The 21,604-nt window shown below is 54.9% G+C and overlaps 1 protein-coding gene across 1 annotated transcript in view; it reads left to right on the top strand.

Moving 5' to 3' along the window:
* Positions 1 to 20,214, top strand: part of Mlycd (malonyl-CoA decarboxylase) — a 20,640-nt gene extending 426 nt beyond the window's left edge. Inside the window, exons 2-6 of the mRNA XM_010618393.3 lie at positions 4 to 97; positions 8,021 to 8,133; positions 9,068 to 9,224; positions 11,346 to 11,495; positions 13,281 to 20,214. Of these exons, the coding sequence (XP_010616695.1) occupies positions 4 to 97; positions 8,021 to 8,133; positions 9,068 to 9,224; positions 11,346 to 11,495; positions 13,281 to 13,814 (1,048 nt within the window). The 3' untranslated portion in view covers positions 13,815 to 20,214. The remainder of the gene's footprint in view (positions 1 to 3; positions 98 to 8,020; positions 8,134 to 9,067; positions 9,225 to 11,345; positions 11,496 to 13,280) is intronic.
* The last annotated feature ends 1,390 nt before the right edge of the window (positions 20,215 to 21,604 follow it).

Here is a 21,604-nt window from a genome sequence, read left to right on the forward strand (position 1 = left end):
CAGCAAGCTGGACGGCGGCGTGCGCTTCCTGGTGCGGCTGCGAGCCGATCTGCTCGAGGCGCAGGCGCTCAAGCTGGTAGAGGGGCCGCACGTCCGGGTAAGGACGGTCCTCCCCACGCGGGACTTGCCCGGCCACGTCGCCTCCCCGCGTGACAGCCTTGGAGCTCTGCCCCTTCTCCGCTCCCTGAGTCCTTGCCTGGGTCCAGCGCGCCCCTGCCGCCCTCCAGCCTCACCTTGCAAGCCCTACGTGTGCAGTGTTTACTGCGTGCCCAGCACCGGTCTGCCCTTAGGGTGACTTTCACGCCTCTTAACCGTGCTCTGTAAAGTCTCTTTTTTGTTGTTTTAACTGAAGTATGAACAAAGGCAATCTTTAAAATCCTGGCTGGCGTCAGCCTGTTAAGTGGGCACCCACTATGTGTAAAATGATGTCCTGAGAAGTCCCGTGAAATGCGCACAGGTGACCAAAATTTAAGGCCACCACCGCCTGTGTGTCTCAGTGCCTTCTGGCCTCCTTTCAGCTTCGAAACTTTGGACAGGTTATTTTAATTCCCTGAGCTCTGCCCTAAAAGCAGGGGTTTTGAGTTGACTTCTTGAGGGAGCCAGGTAATCAGCGCAGTGAATTCATGCGCAAATAAATTCCTTGAGATTTAAGTAGCTGACCTGAAAGATGGCCTAGAGTCACACGTAGGCCTTTTATAATCTAAATCTAATCGTCTGAAACGTGGAGGGAACACTAACTGCCCTTTTAGTGAGTACAAATCACTGTGACTTGTTGCAGAACGCCTCTGACACTTAGAACTTTATTATGTGCTTTCGAAAAATTTAAAGCTAAATGATTACCTCTGAAATCTTGTAAGAGCCCTAGAACTGGCCATTAACACTTTTTACTTTTGCTCCCTCAGTCTCAGGGAGGTGATACACGTATTCTTTCATAAAGGAAAGGAGATACATACTGAGGTGTGACTTGTACAAGAACCTAAGATGTGTCTCATTACCCACTCAGATCTATTGTACTTTGTGAGCCTCACAGAAACTTACCTTTTTTGGCTGCTTAGCCTCACATACCTAAGAATTGGGTGTAGTGAAGAATCAGAGTGATTACAGTGGCTACGATGTCATTTCGCATGATAGCTGGTTCGTTTTTGATGCTGAGATGACCTAGGACTACCGACCTTTGGCTATAAGATTCCCAAACTGAGAAGGCCCAGTTCACTGGCTGTCAAAGACTCAGATTTGTAGGGGGCGGGGCGTTTACCAGGGTTCAAACAACAGTCCTTGCGCTTGTGAGGCAGGCAGCGGCACCACTGAGCTAAATCCCTGACCCATCCGTCACAGATTCTTACTGTGTTGACTCTTCCAGGTTCAAGTGCAGCCTACATGGTTGAACTTGTGTTCCGCACCATGAGGACATAGTGTTTGAAAGGCATTATCCCACCATCCCCAAACTAGATGATTGGTGTCATGAAAACTGGAGCTTTGCCTTAAATTTCTTGCATAGCAAAATGACAAATGAATCTTTGCGACAGACTTGGAACACCAGTGAGTCACAGTTACCTGGATGTCCGACTGCTCCTAGTGCCCTCACAGGCTTCTGAACCCAGAGAGAAGCCAAGAAGGCTTCACAGCCAAGAGTCAATAGCAGTGATTTGGACAGCTTGGCTCGGGTGATTCCAGAGGTCCCGTCCATGTGTGAGTTCTCCAGTTATGTACAGAACACACCCCTTGTTCTTCTGCACAGGAGGAAACTCACCGTTATCACACAGTGCACAGCAAATGTGGCAGTGAGTGAATGCTCCAGCTCTGAGACTTGACTTGAGAGGGGCTTGCTTCTGGGAAATCCGGGGAAGCCAGCTAAGTCCTTAGACATTGGCGAAGTTTACTTGTTCTCCTAGGCTGTTCTGCACATTGCAGACTGTCAGGCCGGAAGTCACGCAGAGTAGAGAAATGTATTGAGCAGAGAATGGGTACGGTAGCCTGACTTTTAGCCTGTGACATGGTTTGGACTCGTTGACCCCTGAAATTTGTAGTGGCTGTGTTGTGTCTCCTCCATTTCTCCACCTAGAAACCCCAGCTTTATGTCTAGCTCATTTAACTGTTGGTAAAATTGGTTAATTCCTTTTTCCTTCACTTTACATAGTTACATATATATTTTTTTAAATCTCTGTCATTTAAATCTTTCCAAAAATAGTTGTTCCTATCTCTAGAAATTGTCTGTTGGGATTTGTTCTCGTAACCTATCATCGGAATCACTTAAGTGCAGGGTGTTTTTTAAATAGATTTAGCCCAGTGTGGCAGATGCCTGTAGTCCCAGCTCTCAGGAGGCTGAGGCAGCAGGATTGCCTTGAGTTTGAGACCAGAATGAACTACATAATGAGACCCTGTCTCTGTCTCACAAATTCTTTCAGTTAAATTTTCGTTTTTAGAGTAGTTTTAGGTTCACAGAACCACTAAACAGAAAATGCAGATTCCCAGAGCCAGGGCTTTGGCTCAGTGGTTCCACCATCTGCCTCGCAAGCACAAGGGTCCAAACTTAATCCCTGCTATCAAAAAAAAAAAAAAAAATGCAGAGTCCCCAAATAGCCCCACAGTCTCAGCCTCCCCATTATTGTGCCCCCCACACACACCTTAGCTGCAACTCACATCGCTGTCGCCCAGAGTGCGCAGCAGGCCTTAAGAGTTCACACTTGGTGTTTTGTTTACAGCTATTCTCATTCTTTAGGATTTTGTATAATGTTAAGCCATTAGCTAGAACTTTTTGCTTTCGGGAATTCAGTGTTAAAAATTTACAGAAGTTTGGCACAGGACGCTTTAGAGCAGGACCCCAGCCCTGCAAGGGCTTTCTTAAGTGCCCAGTACTCGGAGAGGGTTGCATCTGGACTGCAGCAGGCCTCGGCTCTCCTGGTGTGTGGTGCTGGTGCCTTGTCTCAGGCACACTATTTGCCTGGCCCCAGCTGACATTTAAACTTGCTAGATGAGGCCATGGTCACCAGAGCTCCTGTGCACTTGGTCCTGAGCCTTTCCTCTGCCCACAAACGTCACTGTGTGATCCATCTCCTCTTACTGAGCCCAGTGTGGAGGAGTAAGCGGGAAGAGTAGGGCCTCAGGGTGACGCTGGTTGCGTTTTCCGGGGCAGTGGTCCAGTGGAGGAAGCTCGGTGAGAAATGAGCCAGTCCCAGTTCCCTTGGCAACATCCACTAAAAGATGTGACTTTAGCCACGTCCCTTGCCTCCCTGCATCCACTGGCTCTGCAGATGCAGCTGATGGTCACTGAGCTCCACCTCAGCCTGGTTTTCTTTCCTAAGAAATGCCCTGAGCGATTTATTGGAGCTTTGCTAAAAATTCAGTAAACAAAGGAGGCGCCGTTTGTTAAGAGAGCTTCTCTCTGGTCAGGGTCGTGACTGTGGGAAACGTGAGAATTCATAAGACAGACATTTCCATTGCCCAGGAAGAGGACTGCAGGCAGGTGGCCAGGCTGGGGATGAACGCTTTCCTTGGATATTTTAAATCAGATGAGGTTCTTTTCTCTCCCTTAGGGAAGCTTCATCCTTTGGATGCAAAGTTTGAAGTCAACAGCAAGTCTCTTTGCTAGAAGATCCAAGTGGTACTTTGAAAGTTTTTATACCGTGGCAGAGAACAAATGTCTGGATTGTGTTTTTCAAGATAGAAAGTCAATACGTGAAAAAAGAAGAAGTGAACCTTGCCTGAAGTTCATTTTCAGAATATTAGAGGCATTGGGCTTCTTGATTCACGAGTACCGAGTCTCTCCTGCTACGGTGTAGATTTGTAGGACTTGGATTACAGTGAACTGGGCTTCATGGTGTGTTTCAGCGAAGAATTTTAGTCAATTTGATAATTAAGGAATTTGTAGAAAGGGCACTTAGCATCCTGGACCACTGTGATCACAAAACCCAAAAAGTTAACCTGTAGAAAAGGGAATAGTGAATGAGTTACTCGGCATGAGGAGGGACCAGGAACCCATAAAGCAGGTTAGAAAATGTTCTTTTCCTTGGTTAAAGTTCTGGTGCGCTTAGAGGCTTGTTAGCGTGCTCGTTATTTCCGCAGAAGCGAGTGGCTTTAGTTCTTCACTTTGGACTCCGACAGGCGAAAATTCAGATCCATGGTCAGTTGCACTTTGTTTCCTCATCTCCGGAATGCACTCAGGTGCACGGAGAGTACTGTAAGAGGTGACTGCTGATGACAGCCAGGCGTGGCTGCCCTTGAGCGAACAAAGTCTTAGCCAGAAGAGGAATGCTGTTCACTGCCACCTCTGGCCAGGGCTCTGGGGTGTGTCCAGCTGTGCCCAGCCTGCCTTTCTTCAGGGGTGCGTCTGGGGCTGTGTGGCTGACGTGTGCTGTAGGGCGAGGCTTGTTGGATTTTCGTTTTTCTCCATACACATTTCATGGGGTCCATTAGGTTGATGGCTTAAGTCTCTTTGAGATGAAATCCCAGAGATACAGTGGAATCCCCAAGGTAGTTGAAGGTGTGGGTGCTGCTCACACCGGTGCCTGGTGGAAGTTGGCATTGAGATCACAGAGGTCTCTTAATGGGCACCTGAAACACTGGAATCATGGAGATGTGGGGGTGCAAGAGCCTTAAGGGAAGTATGGGAGCCAGAGAAGGGAGGAAGCTTTGCCAGACCCCTGAGTCAGTGCCATGTGCCTGAGCATTCTCATAAAGGCTGTGCTTGGCATTTACTTTCAGACAGGCGTACCCCACTGTGTCCGGTGCACACCTGGGAGGTGCGAGTTTCCCTCCCGGCTCAGGCCTCCTGAGTACCTGCTCTCCTCACATCTGAGCTCAGCACATCCTGAGAGCCAAGTGTGTTGGCCACTGGTTCATTTAAACAGTGTCATCCAGGAAAAGTGGAATTAGCAACGCAGAACAAACTGGCAACTATGCCAACTGCAGCATGGCCCTTATGTTCGCAGCCTTGCGTTGTCGATCAGCAGTTGCTGCATCAGTTGGGTGAAAAACAGAGGCTCCTTTCTGGCCTGCTGCTTGTGATGCATAATCTCGCATGCTGTGGTAAGTGGCACCCTGAGCAGCTGTCAGCAAATGCTACACCTGGCTGGTGCACTCCTGACCCTTACCCTGGATTCCTGGCTGTCCGGTCCAGCGTCACATGCCTTAGCTGTCAGCAGCCCAGAATAGAAGGAGGAGACCAAGGGGAGAGGCTTCTTCAGCCCATGTGTTTTATAATTCATATTGTTTGTGTTCGTTATTCTTCTCTCGTTTCTGAGACAAAATACCTGGCATCCAAAGTTAAAGGGGAAGAAGTTTTATTTGATCGCAGTTCGTAGAGGTTTCAGTCCATAATCGGCTGGCTCTGAGGCTGGGTGGCAGAGAGGCAACAGCTCATGGCAGTGAGAAGCAGGAGGGGCATCGCAGAGAGGAAACAGTTCACGGCACCCACAAGGTAGCAAAAGGAGCCTTAATAGCATCTTTCAGCTCCTTTTACCTCAGATCTGGGGATGAGGGTGGTGCCAAACCAGACCCTCAAGTGTAGTGGTTTGGTAGTGGCACCCTTTATCCCAGCATCACACACTGCAGATTCAGCTACCTTTGAAAGAGACTGCTTGAGGCCTTGGGGGACATCTGGACCCCAGCCACAACTGAGTTCATGCTGAAGCAGGTGCTTCCAGCTTTTTGTTGTTCTCGGTGTCATGGGGCTCCGTTGGGGCTTCTGCCCTGCAGCTGAGCTAGCCTGCTCCTTACCATTCTGGGCAGAAGTCTTCACTTGGCCTCTTTGAGCCCCAGGGTACTGTATGCAATGTTGTATAACTGTGCTGGCACTGCGGAGGGGGATCTGTGATTTTAGCGCCTACTTGAGAGTGGGGGGGGTCTCAGGATTAAGAACCATTGTGGTCAAGTGCAATAACACAGCCTTTCAAGAGCCATTCTGTGTTGCCTGACAGATGATCAAATTTACTCTCATCCTCAGGGCCTGCTACTGCTACTTGCAGTCATCATTTTTTTTTTTTCATTTGATATCAGTCCATTAATGAATGCTGTGGAAACTATAGAAATGAATCAGAAATGGACTTTACCCTTACAGAAATTACAGCTGAGCAAAGGAGATATACGTGGAATCTGGAGTGGAAGGAACTGCAAAGATTTTCCTGCCCAGCAGCCTATCCAGTGCTAGGTCCTTTCTCAGATGGCCCCACAGAGTGCGTCTGTCCTGTGCCCATCACATCTGTAGTGAGCTGTGCTGTCTCCCACAGTGACATCTGCGGACAGTGTTCCCCTCGGAGCTCCTTCCTGACGTTAAATCCAGGCCTCGTTTGAGTGTCTGTGACTTCCACAGTTGGTCCTAGATCTGTCCTCTGCCTGGCCTTCTCTGTGCCCTAGTGCTTAAGGGTATAAAGGTAGATTTTGTATGCTTCTGAAAACTTCTCCAAGCCACCCACCTACACCTGCACCTTTTGCTCAGATGACAGAGGTGTGAGATTCTTTTCATCTTGTAGCAGGAATTACAACGTGAGTTGGCACTACCGAGTTCTTGCAGCTGTTAAAAGCTGGACTTTATAGGTGATGCCCATCTTCTCCTTGGTGGGCCTTACACAAAGGTGCAGAAGGTCAGTTCAGAACCAGGTGCACTGAGATGTTCACTGCCATTTAATAGTATTATTCAGTGTATATGGTACCATATAGTTTGCCTAGTTTGCCTATAATGGGAAACCCAAAGTACACGTGGTTTGAAACATAGAGGTTTGTCTCAAGTTCCAGTCTAAGGATAGGCAGCCCAGGCTGTTTCTGCTCTATGGTATGCTCAGTGACTCAGGCTTTGGTATTATTCTGCCCTGAAAAAGCCATCCTGAAAGTCACCTTATGCCGCCTATGGTTGGTTGTCCCACGCCAGCCACCACAGCACATCCCAGCCTGCAGTGGAAACGACAGAGAAAGGCCGTGCTTCTGCAGTCTCAGACGTCCTCAGAGCTACTGCGGGACACCTGCTTGCACCTCATTGGCCAGAACTTGGTCACAGCCGCCGTCTTTATTCTAGATTCCCGTGTGCCTGGCTGAAAATCGAGGCTTCTCTTTGTTTAGAAGGAAGGGAAAGCAGCCGCTGGACAACACCAGTGTTATCTGCTATCCTTGGCATCCTAGCTACTGTGGCTGGCGGCAGCCCTTTGCTGTTCTGTGCTCAGCCACACAAGGCTGCCCTGAGCGCAGATTCTGCCCCAGCCTGTGTGCCTCTTGTTCAGCTCTTGCCCGAAAGGTTTCAGCACACATGGGTCTTTGATGTCTGCTCAGCATTTTGGGAAGTAAAGCAAAATAAAGTAATTTTGTCGAATCTGAAGTGCATTGTTTGCAAAATGCCCTGTAATTTTAGGTTCCCCTAAAGGTGATGCTACCAATTAAGCTGTGACCCATCATCCTTTATGAGGCACGTGCTGACTCCAGAGATGTTAAAATACAAAGATGCAGCTGCTTCAAGTTGGTAAAACAGAGCTCCTAGACAGTCCTTGTTTCTCTCGGGAAGCACAGGCGACATGTTGTGCCACATCAGACACTCCTGCGTTGGGGGCTTGCTGGGCCTGTGCAGTCTGCATTGGTGCTTCCTGTGAGGTGCGTGTTTCATCGTCCTGTCCGCTTGTTTGTGTGCTGTGGAGACCGAGTCTCACTAGGTAGGCTGGCCTCAGATTCACAGCAGTCCTCCTGCCTCAGCCTTCCTGAGTGCTGGATCACAGTTGTACACCACCACGCCCGGCTGTCCTGTTAATGTGTTTACTTGGGTCCACTGCAGTGAATTCATTGGAACAGGTTGTATGATTTGGGCAGCACCGTCCCACTCAAGTTCTTATAGACTGACAGGGTATAGTCTATAAGTAGAGCCGGTTAAGGCCTAGCCTGAGATGCGAGTCCCCTAGAGGCTCGGGGCAGGCTGCCTGGAGGACCGTCCTGCAAGTTTCTCTTCTACCACAGCTGCGCATTTTAACCTGCTGTGTCGTGGTGATGCAGAGGTGGTCTGGGGCGAAGTAGCTCAAGAGCCAACCCTGTACCTTCTCATTAGCAGGAGATGAACGGGGTACTGAAAAGCATGCTGTCAGAGTGGTTTTCGTCTGGGTTCCTGAACCTGGAAAGGGTCACTTGGCATTCACCGTGTGAGGTGCTTCAGAAAATCAGCGAGTAAGTACGAGCGCTTTCTCGTCTTTATGCCCATCCACATGTGCATTTTATTCTGACCTAGCAAGTCCCAAACCCAGTGCAGTGGCTGCCATCTCAAGTGACACTGAGGTGGAGGCAGGGCCAGGAGAGAAAACTTTGCCAGTAACCCTGTGCCTTGCTTGTGTCCTGTTTAAAGCAAACAGGCCCATTTATGGCTTCCCCGGGCCAGACTGTCAGAGTTGTGTGAACTCATTGCAACAGGTATTTGCGTCAGTAATCAAGAGAGCATTTATCACTGGGTATTTTGGCGCACGCCTGTAATCCCAGCCCTCGGGAGGCCGAGACAGTAGAATCACTGTAAGTTCCACGCTAGCCTGGGCCACATAGTTCAAGCAAGCCTGAACTGCGTAGTGATACCCTGTCTCAAAAAGCTAAAAAGAGAAGGAAAGCATTTACCTCACCGAATTCTTGCATCTCCCTGGTGAAAGTCTCAACGAGCTGTGTCACGTGTCTGATTGCTGTGTGTCCAGGACACGGCGACCCGTGCCTTGAAGCGCGCTGCCCACACTGCACTGTCCTGTGTTGGTTGAGGCCTGTAAATGTCTTGCCCTCTGAAGCTCCGGTGATGACAGTGCCTGCTGAGACAAAGTTGTGGGGATGAGGAAGAGGGACAGAGGGACCCGAGAGGGGCCGTGTGCAGCGGGCCGACCGCCTTACACGCAGGAATCCCAAGGAGACACAGGAGCCACAGCGAGGCGGGTGATCAGCCCCACAGACTACTGTGCAGCCTGGGGCTAAGAATGAGAGCAGTCTCTCAGCGCTGTTCCGCACTGAAGTGATATTCTTGGAGTTTTACGCTGAGCGGTACTGGAAGGATGTGCTGGCCTTTGTGGGGAGCACACACAGATGTCAGCAGTTGTTACTTCACAAGTTATTTTCTCTGATCGCTCGTCAGGTCTGAAGCCGTGCATCCTGTGAAGAACTGGATGGATATGAAACAGCGTGTGGGGCCCTACAGGCGGTGCTACTTCTTTTCTCACTGTTCCACCCCCGGGGAGCCCCTGATCGTTTTGTATGTGGCGCTCACCAGCGACATCTCCAGCAACATCCAGGTACCTGCGGTCAGACCCTTGGGACAAGATAGCATCTCCCAAAGTCCCCTGAGGTTTGGTTTTGTTTTAGCTTGGTTGTATCTTTTGTCCATTTGTTTGTTTTGTTTTTTTTATTTTTGAGACAGGGTCCTGCTTTGTATCCCAGGCGGGCCTTGAACTCGCAGTGATCCTCCCGGCTCAGCCTCCCAAGTACTGGGATTACAGGCATGCGCCACCATGCCCACCTTAGTTTCTTTCATAAAAACAGTTGCTTTGAATTTTCATAGACTTTGGACGTGGGCTGATGAGCCCTCCAGATGCATAGTTACAGAACATCAACGTGAGCAGGTGCACACAGGAGCGGCCGCCTGCCAGTGCTGACCTGGGGCCCGAGGAGTCTGGGGGCCGTTGCCATTTCAGCAGACAGGTGGCGAGGGAAGGAGAGAGAGGAGGACGCACAGTCCAGTTTTCTGGCTTGGTTAGGTGCCTGTGGGGACCTTTGAGATGTGCGATTAAGAAACTGGTAGGTAGAGCAGTGATCTGCTTGGGAGTGGAGGGCAGAATTGATGCGCTCCACTGGTCCCTCCCGGGGCGAGCCAGGCTTCTCCTGGAGGAGGAGGGACGCCAGGACTGCAGGTGTGGATGGAGATCCCGGCAGTCAGTTCAAGTGAGTCGCTGGGCCGGGGGTCTGCTCAGCCCCAGAGGCCCATGGGTTGGAATAGCCTGTGAGGGGGTGGGTGATAGGCGATGAGACTTCGAGAGAGCGGTGCCGGGCAGAGTCTGTGCCTCTGGGTGTCACAGTCACTGGGTGGGTCAAGCAGGCAGAACCCTCAGTCACCAGGGGACCCCTCACAGGTTTTCAGTGTGAAGGAGCCACTCTCACATGGCGCCCTGGCACTGGAGGTTGCCAGGGCCTCGAGTGCGGTTTGGGGTGCATGGCTCTGACCACCCGAAAACTCCACTGCAGTCCCGACGCTCAGCGCTGCCTACAGCACGACAGTCAGGTCCCCGATGTCCTTCAGTGGAGGATGTTTAGGGACTGCTTTGAGAACACGCCTGCCACCACTCACGTGGGATCTCTGTTTCAATATGGTTCAGGGTTACGTTTGACTTAGTGTCGAGTAACACTCCAGGTTACAGAAGAGCACGCGGTGTGTGATCTTCATTACAACATTTGTGATATCTGGTGAGCGTACTCTGTGTCTGTCGGCCCATGAAACATGTTCCCTTGGGAATTGCTCAGCACTGTACGAGCTAGGTACTAGTTGTTCTATGCACCTTGTTTTAGACATAAGAAAACTGAGGCCTAGGGGAACGTCTGTAACGTGCCCACCATCATAGAGCAATAAGGATGGGACAGAGATTCAAACCCAGCCTGCGTCCGCGACCCCAAGCAGAGAGCGCTTTCTACGAGCCCTGGGCGAAGCAGCCCTGTCAGGAGCCCAGTGTAGCTGGCGGAAATTCCAGCGGCTTACAGGTGTGCCTGCCTCCGCCAGCTGAAAGGGAGCCGCCTGCTGGTCGCTGTGAGTACTGGCTAGGGCTCCAGGGACCTGCCGGCAGAGGTGAGAAGTCAGTCAGGCTTCAGCTGAGCAAACGCCTTTGCAGTCTTCCTAGATTGTTTTGTGTGTGCGTCTGTGTGAATGTGTTTTCGTTTAGTAAAACTAAGGGTGTTGGCACAAAACTAAAAACTTACATAGAAGAGCCCGCAAAGGGTAAATTTTGGCCTACTGAGGAATCTGAAAAACTAAGGAACAAGAGTCACTAGAGTAGAAGAGCAGGCCTCTGACAGGAGTGTACAGAACCCAGACCTCAGGCGGCCGCAGTGTCCTTAATGCAGGTTCTGTGCTGGGGGTGCTTCAGAAGCAAGTGCCAATTTGCACGGAGGCCTGGGAGGGGCAAAAAGGGTCTAAAGTGCCATTCAACAGAGCTTGCACAAGAGTCTCAAAACAACAGAAATGAAAGCCCCGAGCAGGCACCCAGAGAGGTTACAAAAGGGTCCCGCGTGAAAACTTTGAGAACAGCCAAGAGCGTTGCAGCCTAAACCCTTGATCTCTCTGAGAATCATCCTGTGGCCATTGGCGGGGGTGGGGTGTGAGTGTGAGGATGTCCTGCCCACCAGGGACCCTGGTTCGTGTGTCCCAGGCCATCGTGAAGGAGCAGCCCCCGTCAGAGATGGAGGAGAGGAACAGAATCACCACTGCCATCTTTTACTCCATCAGCCTCACACAGCAGGGGCTGCAGGGTGTCGAGCTGGGAACTTTCCTCATAAAGCGGGTCCTCAAGGAGCTGCAGGTGAGTGTGGCCTTTCGGGTATGTCCCGCCCTCAGGTGTCCTGCTGGGTGTTGGGTTCCGGGAGCGGGAGCGAGCAGAAGGAAGGGAGGAGGAGGAGGACCGTGCCCGCTGCCGCTCGCCAGGTCCTAGGAGCCTCAAGACTGCTGAGAGAGGCCACCCAGAACCCAGCTTGTTGCTCACCGCTATGGGCTGAGCACATGAGTCCTTGAGGGCCACCTTGCCGCGGCTGGCCAGTCGCTCCTCAGTGCTCTCTCGTCCCTGCTGCCCCGCTCACTCCCCACTGTCTGGGCCCAGGTCCTCACAGCTGTGCCTGGCCGCCTGCACTGCGCAGGGTACCTGGCTCCTGTCGATCCATTAGCAGGGCTTTCCCACAGCCTGCTTAGACCGAGCAAGCACTGTGGTTTGCTGTTGGCCTCGCCCCCTCTTGCTGCCTCCAAAGGACACTTCCTCTGCCCTGCGACAGCAGCACACGTGGCTGCCCTGGGCCCAAATCGAAAGCCGTCCGACAGTCACTGGGGAGAGCTGCTGTGCGTGGATCTGCCCTAGCACTGACCCGATCGCTGAGCACTGCACTGCTTTAGCGTGGCCGCCGCCGCCGCCGCCGAGCACAGCAGAGCGGACCCGTGCTCGTTCAGTTCTAACCCGAGAGCTCCGTGTGCACTTTCTTCACTGCCCTTCTGCTTCTCCCCGGTGGTCACATCTAATCAGTACACGTTTCTTCTTAGTCCTTTCCTGTGCTAGCGCTGTTGGGGTGTGAGGTAAAGAAAGGCAATAAAGAGGGCGAGCAGGCCCCTGGGCTCTGGTGACCCCACCACACTGCTCGCTGACCAAGCAGCCACCCTGGCAGGGCCACTTCCCTGCACCCAGCTGGGAGGCAAAGTCCTTGGAGAGCCTCGAGGGAGGGTGTCCTGCGCGGGAGGGTGTGCTGGGGTTTATAAACGCTGAAGACAGCCTACTCACATGCTCAGCAGGAAGGACACGGTTAGGGGGACCACGGTAGTTTTGTATTTTTGAATTTTAAATGATGCTTAGCAAATGCTCCTGATACAAACCTGCGATGCAGGCCGTGCAGTAGATCCCCAGCCTTGTAGAGACCAGAGGGCATCACACTCACCACACTGTCGGCAGCAGGACGCTCACAGTGGAGCACAGTGCTTTCCTTTTGCATAAATTAAAACCAATCTGTAAGGAGCATGTGGTACATTTATAATCGTAAAATTCTGGACTTTGAAAAATAGTCAAGATCTCTGTACAATTTGAACAGGAGTGAATGAACTGTGTGGTTGGTGACAGACCCTTGCCTGCCCCTCTCGTCCCCCCACTGTCCCCTCAGTGGTGTAGCTGCGTATCTTATCCACCCACCTGTCCCTGGGCCCTTGAGTGCCGCGTGTCAGACCAATCCCGGGCCACAGTGGCCTCCCCAGGGGACGTGGCATGGTGGGAAGGTGAGGCCTGTGGTCACAGTGACCACGGTGCAGGGCCAGCACTCTGACCAGTTGCAAGCAACTCCCCAGCCTCTGTTTTGCCACTGTAGCAATGTTACAGATGGAGACAGCGACTTAACGGCCTGCCCCGGGGACTCAGGGTGCCTCCAAGCCCTGGCACACACCAGGTTCCTAATACATGTGCCGTGAAAGAAGAAAGTACAGTAGTCGATGTCACATGTCACCCTGTCAGCTACAGAGCAGTGACACTAGACTGGGAGCTGAGCAGTGTCCCGTGTGGGTTCGAGTCTGCTGAATCTGTATTTTCTCCACCTTGCTCTCTCCACTGCCTGCTGTACAGAAAGAGTTTCCTCAGCTGGGGGCCTTTTCGAGTCTGTCACCCATACCTGGATTCACCAAGTGGCTTCTGGGGCTTCTGAACTCGCAGACAAGGGAGCACGGGCGGAACGAACTGTTCACAGATTTAGAATGTAAAGAAATCGTGGAGATTGTCGGCAGCCCCATCCGCGAGACCCTCAGACCCCTCCTCAGCAGCAGCGAGTGGCCACAGTCGGAGAAGCTGGTGCGGGTCCTCCAAGCGCCCCTGATGCGGCTCTGTGCCTGGTACCTGTACGGGGAGAAGCACCGTGGCTTCGCCCTCAACCCCGTGGCCAACTTTCACCTGCAGAACGGGGCCATGATATGGCGGATAAACTGGATGGGTGACAGCAGTCCCAGGGGCCTCAGCAGCTCCTGCGGCCTCATGGCCAACTACCGCTACTACCCAGAGGAGACGGGGCCCAACAGCACCGCCTACCTGGGCTCCAAGACCATCAAAGCTTCTGAGCAGGTCCTCAGCCTGGTGGCCCAGTTCCAGAAGAACAGCAAGCTCTAGGCACAGCCCTCCTACAGCTCAGGGCCACATCCCAAAGCGGGGGTTCTGGGACCAGCAGGGGCTGCAGCAGGGCGCTCCTCAAGGCCGTGACGGAGCTGCTGCTGCACTGTCAAAGATGTGCCACCCAAAGGAGGTGGCGGGTGCTGGTGCCCACACCCTTGAGGGTGACTGTGCCCCCATAGTGCCAGGAAGCTCTGTGACCTCTGTGTCGCCTAGGGCAAGGGCGGGCAGCCCAGACGGAACACGTCCCTGGAGCTTGCGAGGCAGGCCTCGGCCCTGGCTGCTGTGACCATTTCTCTCCACATGGTGTAGAGGGGCGAAGGGCTGTGCTGCGCTCTGCCAAGGAAGCGCCGAAGCTCCTGCCTAACCCATCTCTGACCTTGAGGTTGCTGCTGGAGGCCTGAGTCGAGTTCCAGACTTTAAAGCTGCAGTGATTCAGGTTCATAATGAACTGCACAGTAAAGAACGCTGTTGTTCTAGAAGGCATTGAATGTGGTTATTTAACAGTGGATTGTCCTTAAGATTAGACTCCAGGGAAGCCAGAATCGGCTCCCCGCCAGCCCGTGGGAACGTGACGGGGACACCGGGTGTGGAGCAGAGAAGGGGGGTCAGTGCCTCTGCGTGTGTCCTTGCCCGTGTGTACACACGCCACCTGCTCACTTGGGCACACCCGTCCTCGTCCTGCAGCTCCGTGCCAGGTCCTGCCGTGTTCGCCGTACTGTGCCCTGGCCTGTAACAGACAGTGCGGTGGTGGTCACTACAATGCTGCCTCTTCCTGAGCCCACGGGACAGCAGGCTTGGCCCAGGACCCAGTCCAGCCAGGCCCGATGCCCATGGCTCTCTGCCCTCCCCTCATCTGCCAGCCCCCAAACTGCTGCGTCCCACGAGCTCCCACACCCGGGCCTCCTGGGGCCTGTCACTATCCTGGGGGCTCAGGAGAGCTGCCACATCTGGGCCTCTGGGTGGCAGGCAGGTGCACGCATCCTGAGACCACAACTCAGATCCCTGTTCTACCTCTGATTAAGGAGAATTCAAAAATGGAAAAGCGAGAGCAGGCGGACGTGGTGAAGCTCTGCTCCCCAGTGGTTCGTGGCCGACTTCCTACAGTGCTTTAGTGATGCTCGGCGAGGGCTGGCTGGACAGACCAAGCGAGGGACGGGCCAGCGCCCCTCCTGCCGCCTCAGGGAGTAGCTGTGATGACCGAGCCCCTCGCTGGCTACCCAAGAGCCCCTGAAGGACGGAAGGTAGCTTTGGCTCCACGCCCACCAGCCGGTGACCACACTGCCTGGGACTGCACAGCGTGTTCTCCCTTGGGTTGGGACTCTCCAGCTCTCTGTGGAGCTCAAAAGCAGCCAGCAGCACTTAGTTCTGGGGGCAATGAAACTGCTCCTTGGGTCCCCGTGTGCTGCGCAGTGCCGGGGGCACCAATAGCTTAGTGCAGGCATTCGGCCTTGGACCTGTTCCGCCACTGCTGTCCAGGGCTCCGGACAACCACTGACCGCTGCATCTTCCTCAGCACAGTGCCTGATGGCATGGTGGCTCCCGGAGGAGCACAAAAAAATGGTCATTAGGGGTTGGTTTGCACGTGCCCCAGGTTCAAGGCTAAGGCCACAGCCTGCCCCCCGCACTCCGGAGCCTCTCTCTGATCCTGTCCCCTCTCCACGCTCTGCTGCAGACAGACCCCAGCCCTTCCATCCCACCCACAGGGGCTTCCTCAGAGGCTCAGCCTTGTGCCCTGCAGGGAGGGACTCGGAGCCAAGGGGTGCCAGTGAACTTGGGGTGCACCTTCTCTGACTGGTTCACAGGCCTTGGCTCCAGCCAGTGCCCAGTTCGGATCCCAGCCTCGCCGCTCTCCACCGTTGCTCATCTTTAACTGGGAGCCCGGGTACCTGTCCTGCTGAGGCTTGAGGGAGATGTGCGTAGAGCGTTTTCCGATGCCTGGCTCACAAAGCTGTGCTGCTGCTCACTGTAAAGACTCACGGTGGATGTGGGTCCCTCGGTCACTGGAACGAAGGCTCTCAGATCCGCCGTCCCCTTATTTAGTTTAATTAGAGTGTTTATGGTTCTCTGGAATGGGCCTCTCTGCCTCTCAAAGCTCTGGGCACATCACCTGAGGAGCCCTTTATTCTCCTGGCACAGTGTGGAGGACCCTTCCAGGCTCAGCCCGGAATCCCCTTCCCTTCAGGGACTCCTGTGCACTCAGGGCTTCTCGGCCACCCACATGCTGGTGCAGAGTGGCTGGCCCTGGGTGTGGCGTGACTGCAGGGAGCCCCTTTACCTGTGGGCCCCGGCCTGGCCTGTCCAGGCTACACTTACATGGCCCCTGGCTGCCTTTTGTTCACTGTTCTGTTTGTGCTGGGGTCAGCTGACTCTCTCGGACCCCACTTGACAGACAGCAGGCCGGCTGTCCTGACTGTTGGGTAGCTCCTCTGGTGGTCTCCCATTGGGACTGGGTCCTCTGGTGGTCTCCCATTGGGACTGGGTCCTGGCTGGCCCCCTCGGCGATCCTCCCAGGCGCTATACCCCCTCTTACCACTAGATGGTGCTGCTCGGCTCCCCATCCTCTTCCAAGAGCCTGGGAGCCTAATGCTGAGTGTGTTGCTTTGATTGCTTGTGTTTGGTTTTTGTCGTGCTGGATGGAGCCCAGGGCCTTGCACATTCTAGGCAAGTGCTCCACCGCCCCAAGCTATGTCCCCAGCCCCAGCACTGAGTTCTTAACAGGTGTGGCAACCATCCAGGCCTTGAACCTGTGGTAGGCTGTACATCCTGCTCCTCTCAGGGCCAGTAGCAGATCTCAGAGCTGCTGTAGGAGAGGAACCCAGGGCTGTCTGCACCAGTGCTTCCCTTGCTCTCCAGAGCTGCTCCAGCTCACACACCAGCCAGAGCCTGTGCTCAGCTCTGCTTTGCAGATCACTCTCCATATGTGGGTCTCACAGGGGTCTTATAGGACCCCCAGGCCCTTCTTGGACCTCAGCTCAGGCTGACAGGGCCTCTCTCTGGTTCAGGCCAGAAGCCTGGATCACAGCTCAGATCCTGATTGACTTAGGAGCCATGGTTCCCAAACATCAGTCTTTTGCTGACCACTGTAGTGTGTGTGTGTGTGTGTGTGTGTGTGTGTATGTGCTTAGCTGACCCCATGTGTGCCTCCCACCACGGAATAAACCTCTGCAGGGTACCCTAGGCCTGGGGACATGGCAGCCTCACTGGGCACCCTGGGTCCTCAGGCCCCTCGCTCCCCTCCCTCTGTGTGCAGCCAGTGCCCCTCCCTACTGTACCATGCCTACTGCCCATCGGTCCCGGGAGCTTCCAGGGCGGGACACCCACACCCGCGGTGGAGCCAGGGCAGCATGTAGGTGGCATCTGGAGCCTCCGTGTGCCCTGTCCCTGCTCCTAGCCCTCAGCTGCTGGCCCCAGTTCCCCAGCTGGTTTGGGGGGTGTCCCCCAGGAGTGACCGCAGACATCTCCCAGTCCTTCCTGCTGGTAGCATTCCTGGGAGGCCACACTTCCCATGCACACATGCCCCCCATGCTGTGTCCAGGAGAGCACCCCAGGATTTATAGACTGCCACCCTGATGCCTGCGGGTCCCACTTGAAACACCCCCAGGATGGGCAGCAGGACCCCAGGTTCACACCAGCCTCAAGGCCAAGCAGAGCTATCCTAAGGTGTGCTGTCCCTGCCCCTGTGGCCCTGTCAGCCCGGCTGTTCTGCCAGGAGAGATAAGGTATCAGCTGCCCCCATTGTCCCCACTGTGCACACCTCCCTGCTTCTACAGGAAGAACCGGGCTACTGGCCTGGCCTGGCTGGAACCACATTCAAAGCCCAGACCTGAAACTTGAAAGAAAAAGAAATCCCAAACAAATTCCCCTTGTGCCAGCTCTGACCCCTGCCACTCCCCTGTGTGACTGTCCTGTGGCTGACCTGGCCTGGGGGACTTGAAACAACAGCAATATCCTCCCCGGGGCTGGGGGCTGGAGGCTGACGCGCACCCCGCCACGGGGGCCCACTTGGCTGTGCTCCCCTGGCCGTGCTCTCGGTCCCCTGGGTCACTGGATTTGGGGCCCTCCCACCACCCCGGACAACCTCGTGTCAGGATCCCTGCCAGGGATCTCATTACCTGTGCACACCTTTCTGCAAGGCCACGTTCACAGGCTCTGGGGTCGGACGCGGATGTGCATTTGGGGGGCACCATCCTGCCCACGTCACTCAGGGTTTTGGTTGTGACTTCGCTTAGAAGAGCTGCCTGCTCTTACCGGCACTGGACTGGAGTAGTCACTGTCCCCGCACTGAGCGGCCGCGTGGGAGGAGAGGACCGAAACAGTCCATAAGAGCGCAGCTGCTTGAGGGACCCCCCCCCACCCCAGTTGATGCATTCACACCCCAGGTCCAGGTGGTACTTTCACCCTGCTTCCTCTCGGCGTCTGCTTTTCTGTACCCAAACCCCGCTGTGCACCCTGGCCATTGACTCCCCTCCTCCCTGCCCCCCAGCCAGCCCCAGCCACCCTGGGGTGATGGTACCCTAGATGACTCCCTGCAAGTCTTGGCAAAAGTCAGATGGCTTCGAAGGCCACCCCAAGTAATGTCCCCATCAGTGACCGGAAACCTTGCCCTTGATACTGAGCCTCTGGGTCCCGCCCCCAGCCCCGCGACCACACACAGGCCCAGCTCCAGCCTCTCGGCTCCCGGCTCCCTATCAGGTGCACTCGGTCTTCTCAGCCTGAAGGTATTTGCAGCTGGAGCTGGTGAGATTCAGATTTGCTTGGGTTTTGGGTGCAGGCGAGAGTCAAGGCTGACTGAGGTTTCAGCGTGAGCCGTGGGGCAGGACAGTGCTGGGAGGGCTGGGAGGGCAGGAGCAGCCCTGGCGCCTTGGCAGGAGTAGGGTTCCCCAAGCGGGGAGAAGGTGGCTAGGCCATCTCCCCCTCCGGACCGCCCTTGTGCTCACACTGCACCTCCCCCCCGAAGCTGGTCCCTACCTGCCCAGGAGCTGGGCAGATCAGAGAAACTGTAGCCCTACAGGCCCTGGGAGCCCGCACAGGGCCCCACCCACTTGCCAGGCAAAGGCCTGCCTGCCCCTCGGGTGTGCCGAGGCCCGGTTCCAGGAAGTGGTCAGCTGTGGGAGACAGGGGCCTCAGGGAACAGCCTGTACTGGACCCGGGAGCCAGCCCACTTGCAGCATGTGCAAGGCCATGAGCGGGGGCAGGCTGCCAGGGCCTCTCTGGAGTTACGCAAGCCCGGCACAAGTCCCAGGCCAAAGAGAGAGAGCTGTCTTTACCTCCATTTCCCGGAAGGAAGCTGAGGCCCAGAATATCTGAGGCACTTACTTGCCTGGATCACCAAGCGGGAGTCTGGGTTTCCAATCCTGCTGCCTCGCAAAACCCCATGTGGCCGCTCTGTGCCACCTCTCCCACCTCCCTGCCCCCCCCCCCAGTTCATATGAGGTCCCACGTGGCTCTCAGGTACGCCGAGCCCTTTCAGCCCCCGGCTCTTTGCGTGTGCTGCTTGGAGTACTCATCCCCTTTCCCGGTGCTGGGTGCCCATCTCCTTGAATCAAGGAAGCTCACCCCTCCCGCAGTGGTCACCAAGTACCGCCTAAGCGGAGAGCAGTTGGGAGAGGCCGGCATGGCTGGCACGGCTACCCAAATCCCCCGCCACCGTCCTGACCCAGGCCTCTCACTCCTACTCATGAAAATTCACGTGCTCTTTGAATCTGGCCGTGGCCCGCGTGGAGTGAGTTCACCTTGCTGCTCATCTTAGCCTTCCCTATCACCTCTGTGCCCGCTCCACAATCCCAGCAGTAGGGCAGAGAGCCGGAGCGTCAAAGTTGAGCTCAGCATTAGGAGAGCCAAGGGCAGGTGTGGTGAACGGCAGGCCCAGCACCGCTCTCCGGGCAACACCGGCTGCCCCAGAGAGAACGGGCTCAGTTTGACCCCCTCAAGACCAGGGCTTGAGTCTTGCACTTGTTCCTCTTCTGTGAACCTTTTCCAGTGTCGGATGTTTCTGTGAAGATGTGGGGCTCAGAACCGAGTAGGAGTCAGTGCCAGTCAAGCAGAACTGTCACTGCCCACATCCTGCAGCCTGTGCCCTAACTGATGTAACCCAAGGTTGCAAACCAAGACCGCCATGCTCCTGCCTCGCCCACTGGACCTAGCTCTAGCTCTCACCTGGCTTGCACAGGTGCAGTCACCTGGGGAATTTTTTCACTTTCCCTGGCCACACCGCACCCTCATTAAATCAACAGGTTTAGAGATGGCCCCAGCAGTGATGTTGGGTGATCAGGGCCAAAAGACCTTGGCACTGTTGACCCTTCAGCATCAACCACTGCCCTTGACTCGCCGAGTTTCTGGTCTCTAGGCCTTTAAGGGTGACAGTCAATATTTATTCATTTTATTTGTTTGTTTGTTTGTTTGTTTTTGGTACCATTGATCAAACTCGTGTCCTTGTTCTTACAAGGCAGGCGGTGGAACCACTCAGCTAAATCCCAGGCCCAAATAATGCTCATGGTTTTTTGTTTGTTTGGTTTTTCGGTACTGGGGATCGAACTTGGGTCCTTGCACTTACGAGGCAGTCAGCGGAACCACTGAGCTAAATCCCCAGACAGTCAATATTTATATAAATGTGTAACCTACCATTCCCAAAGCGTGTTCCAGGGAAGGCCAACCCTGCAAGATGCCTGAGAGGAATGGTGTGCAGGCAGCGGATTTGGAAAACACTACTGTGAAGCCATCCCCTCTGCCTCGTCACCAGATGAGCTGGGGCAGAGGGAGGGCAGCAGGTACAGATGGCCGAGATGCCATGAGCGTCCTGTACAGCTGACCCAGCCCCGGAAGGGTGGACAGTGACGCTGGGTCCCATCCAGCAGCCTTTCACTCACAGACACCTCAGACACACCCTGAGCCAGGGACACCAGGCTGCTGCTGCCAGCCCTGAGAACCAGCTCCCTGGACTCCCTCCTTCTTGCCTGGGCGGGTGTGGTGTGCACACAGACAGAAGGGCAGCCCCACCTCCTCATCCTTCCAGGAGCAGGGGACAGACCCAGGGACCCAGTACCTCGCTGCCCCAGGTGCACTGTCCTCCTGCCCTTGGACCTCCAGCCCCACCTCCTCTCCCACAGATTGGACTCCCTTGGGAGCCAGCACACCACCGGGCTCCACTGGCTGCAGAGGAGAGAATAGGACACCTCAGGCTGTGCACCTTCGCTGGGGTGGGCTGGGCTCGGGTCCCCAGATGTCAGCACTGACCTCACGCCCCCTGGGGACTAGCTCATCCTCAGGGAAGCCGTGAAACCTGTCTCCTCATCCCGTGCCCTTCATCCTAGAGTGAGAACACAGGCCTGCTCATTCCACCAGACCACACGCACGTCACGGCCCCTAGGAGTTGTGGGACACAGGTTGTGGCCCCATCCCAGGGTTTCTGAAATCTGTGGGCTGCCCCATGTAGAAATCACAGCCAGGAGTGTGCTAAACTGTGGTCCGTGTGTCGCAGCAGCAAGCGTGGGAAAGGAGTGGCTAGGCAGCCTCCTCCCTGTGGCTCAAGGGGACACGGGTGGACCAGTGGAAGGCCAGGGTGTTGCAGAGGCGACACAGCAATGCCAGGGAGGCAGAAGCACTGGTCACACTGCCTGGGGTCCTCTGAGAACAGCTGGGCCACCCCATGGCTCGTGTCTTACAAGGATGTCGCACGTCCTGAACGTCAAGGCCACCTTGATGAGAACAGGAAGAGAGGGCCCCGTGTGCTCAGAAACCAGGACTTTACAAACAAAGCCCCCACGGGGGCGGAGGAAGGAAATGGAACC

This window comes from Fukomys damarensis, unplaced genomic scaffold (assembly GCF_012274545.1).
Source record: "Fukomys damarensis isolate Sample0158 unplaced genomic scaffold, DMR_v1.0_HiC HiC_scaffold_32, whole genome shotgun sequence".
Lineage (NCBI taxonomy): Eukaryota > Metazoa > Chordata > Mammalia > Rodentia > Bathyergidae > Fukomys > Fukomys damarensis.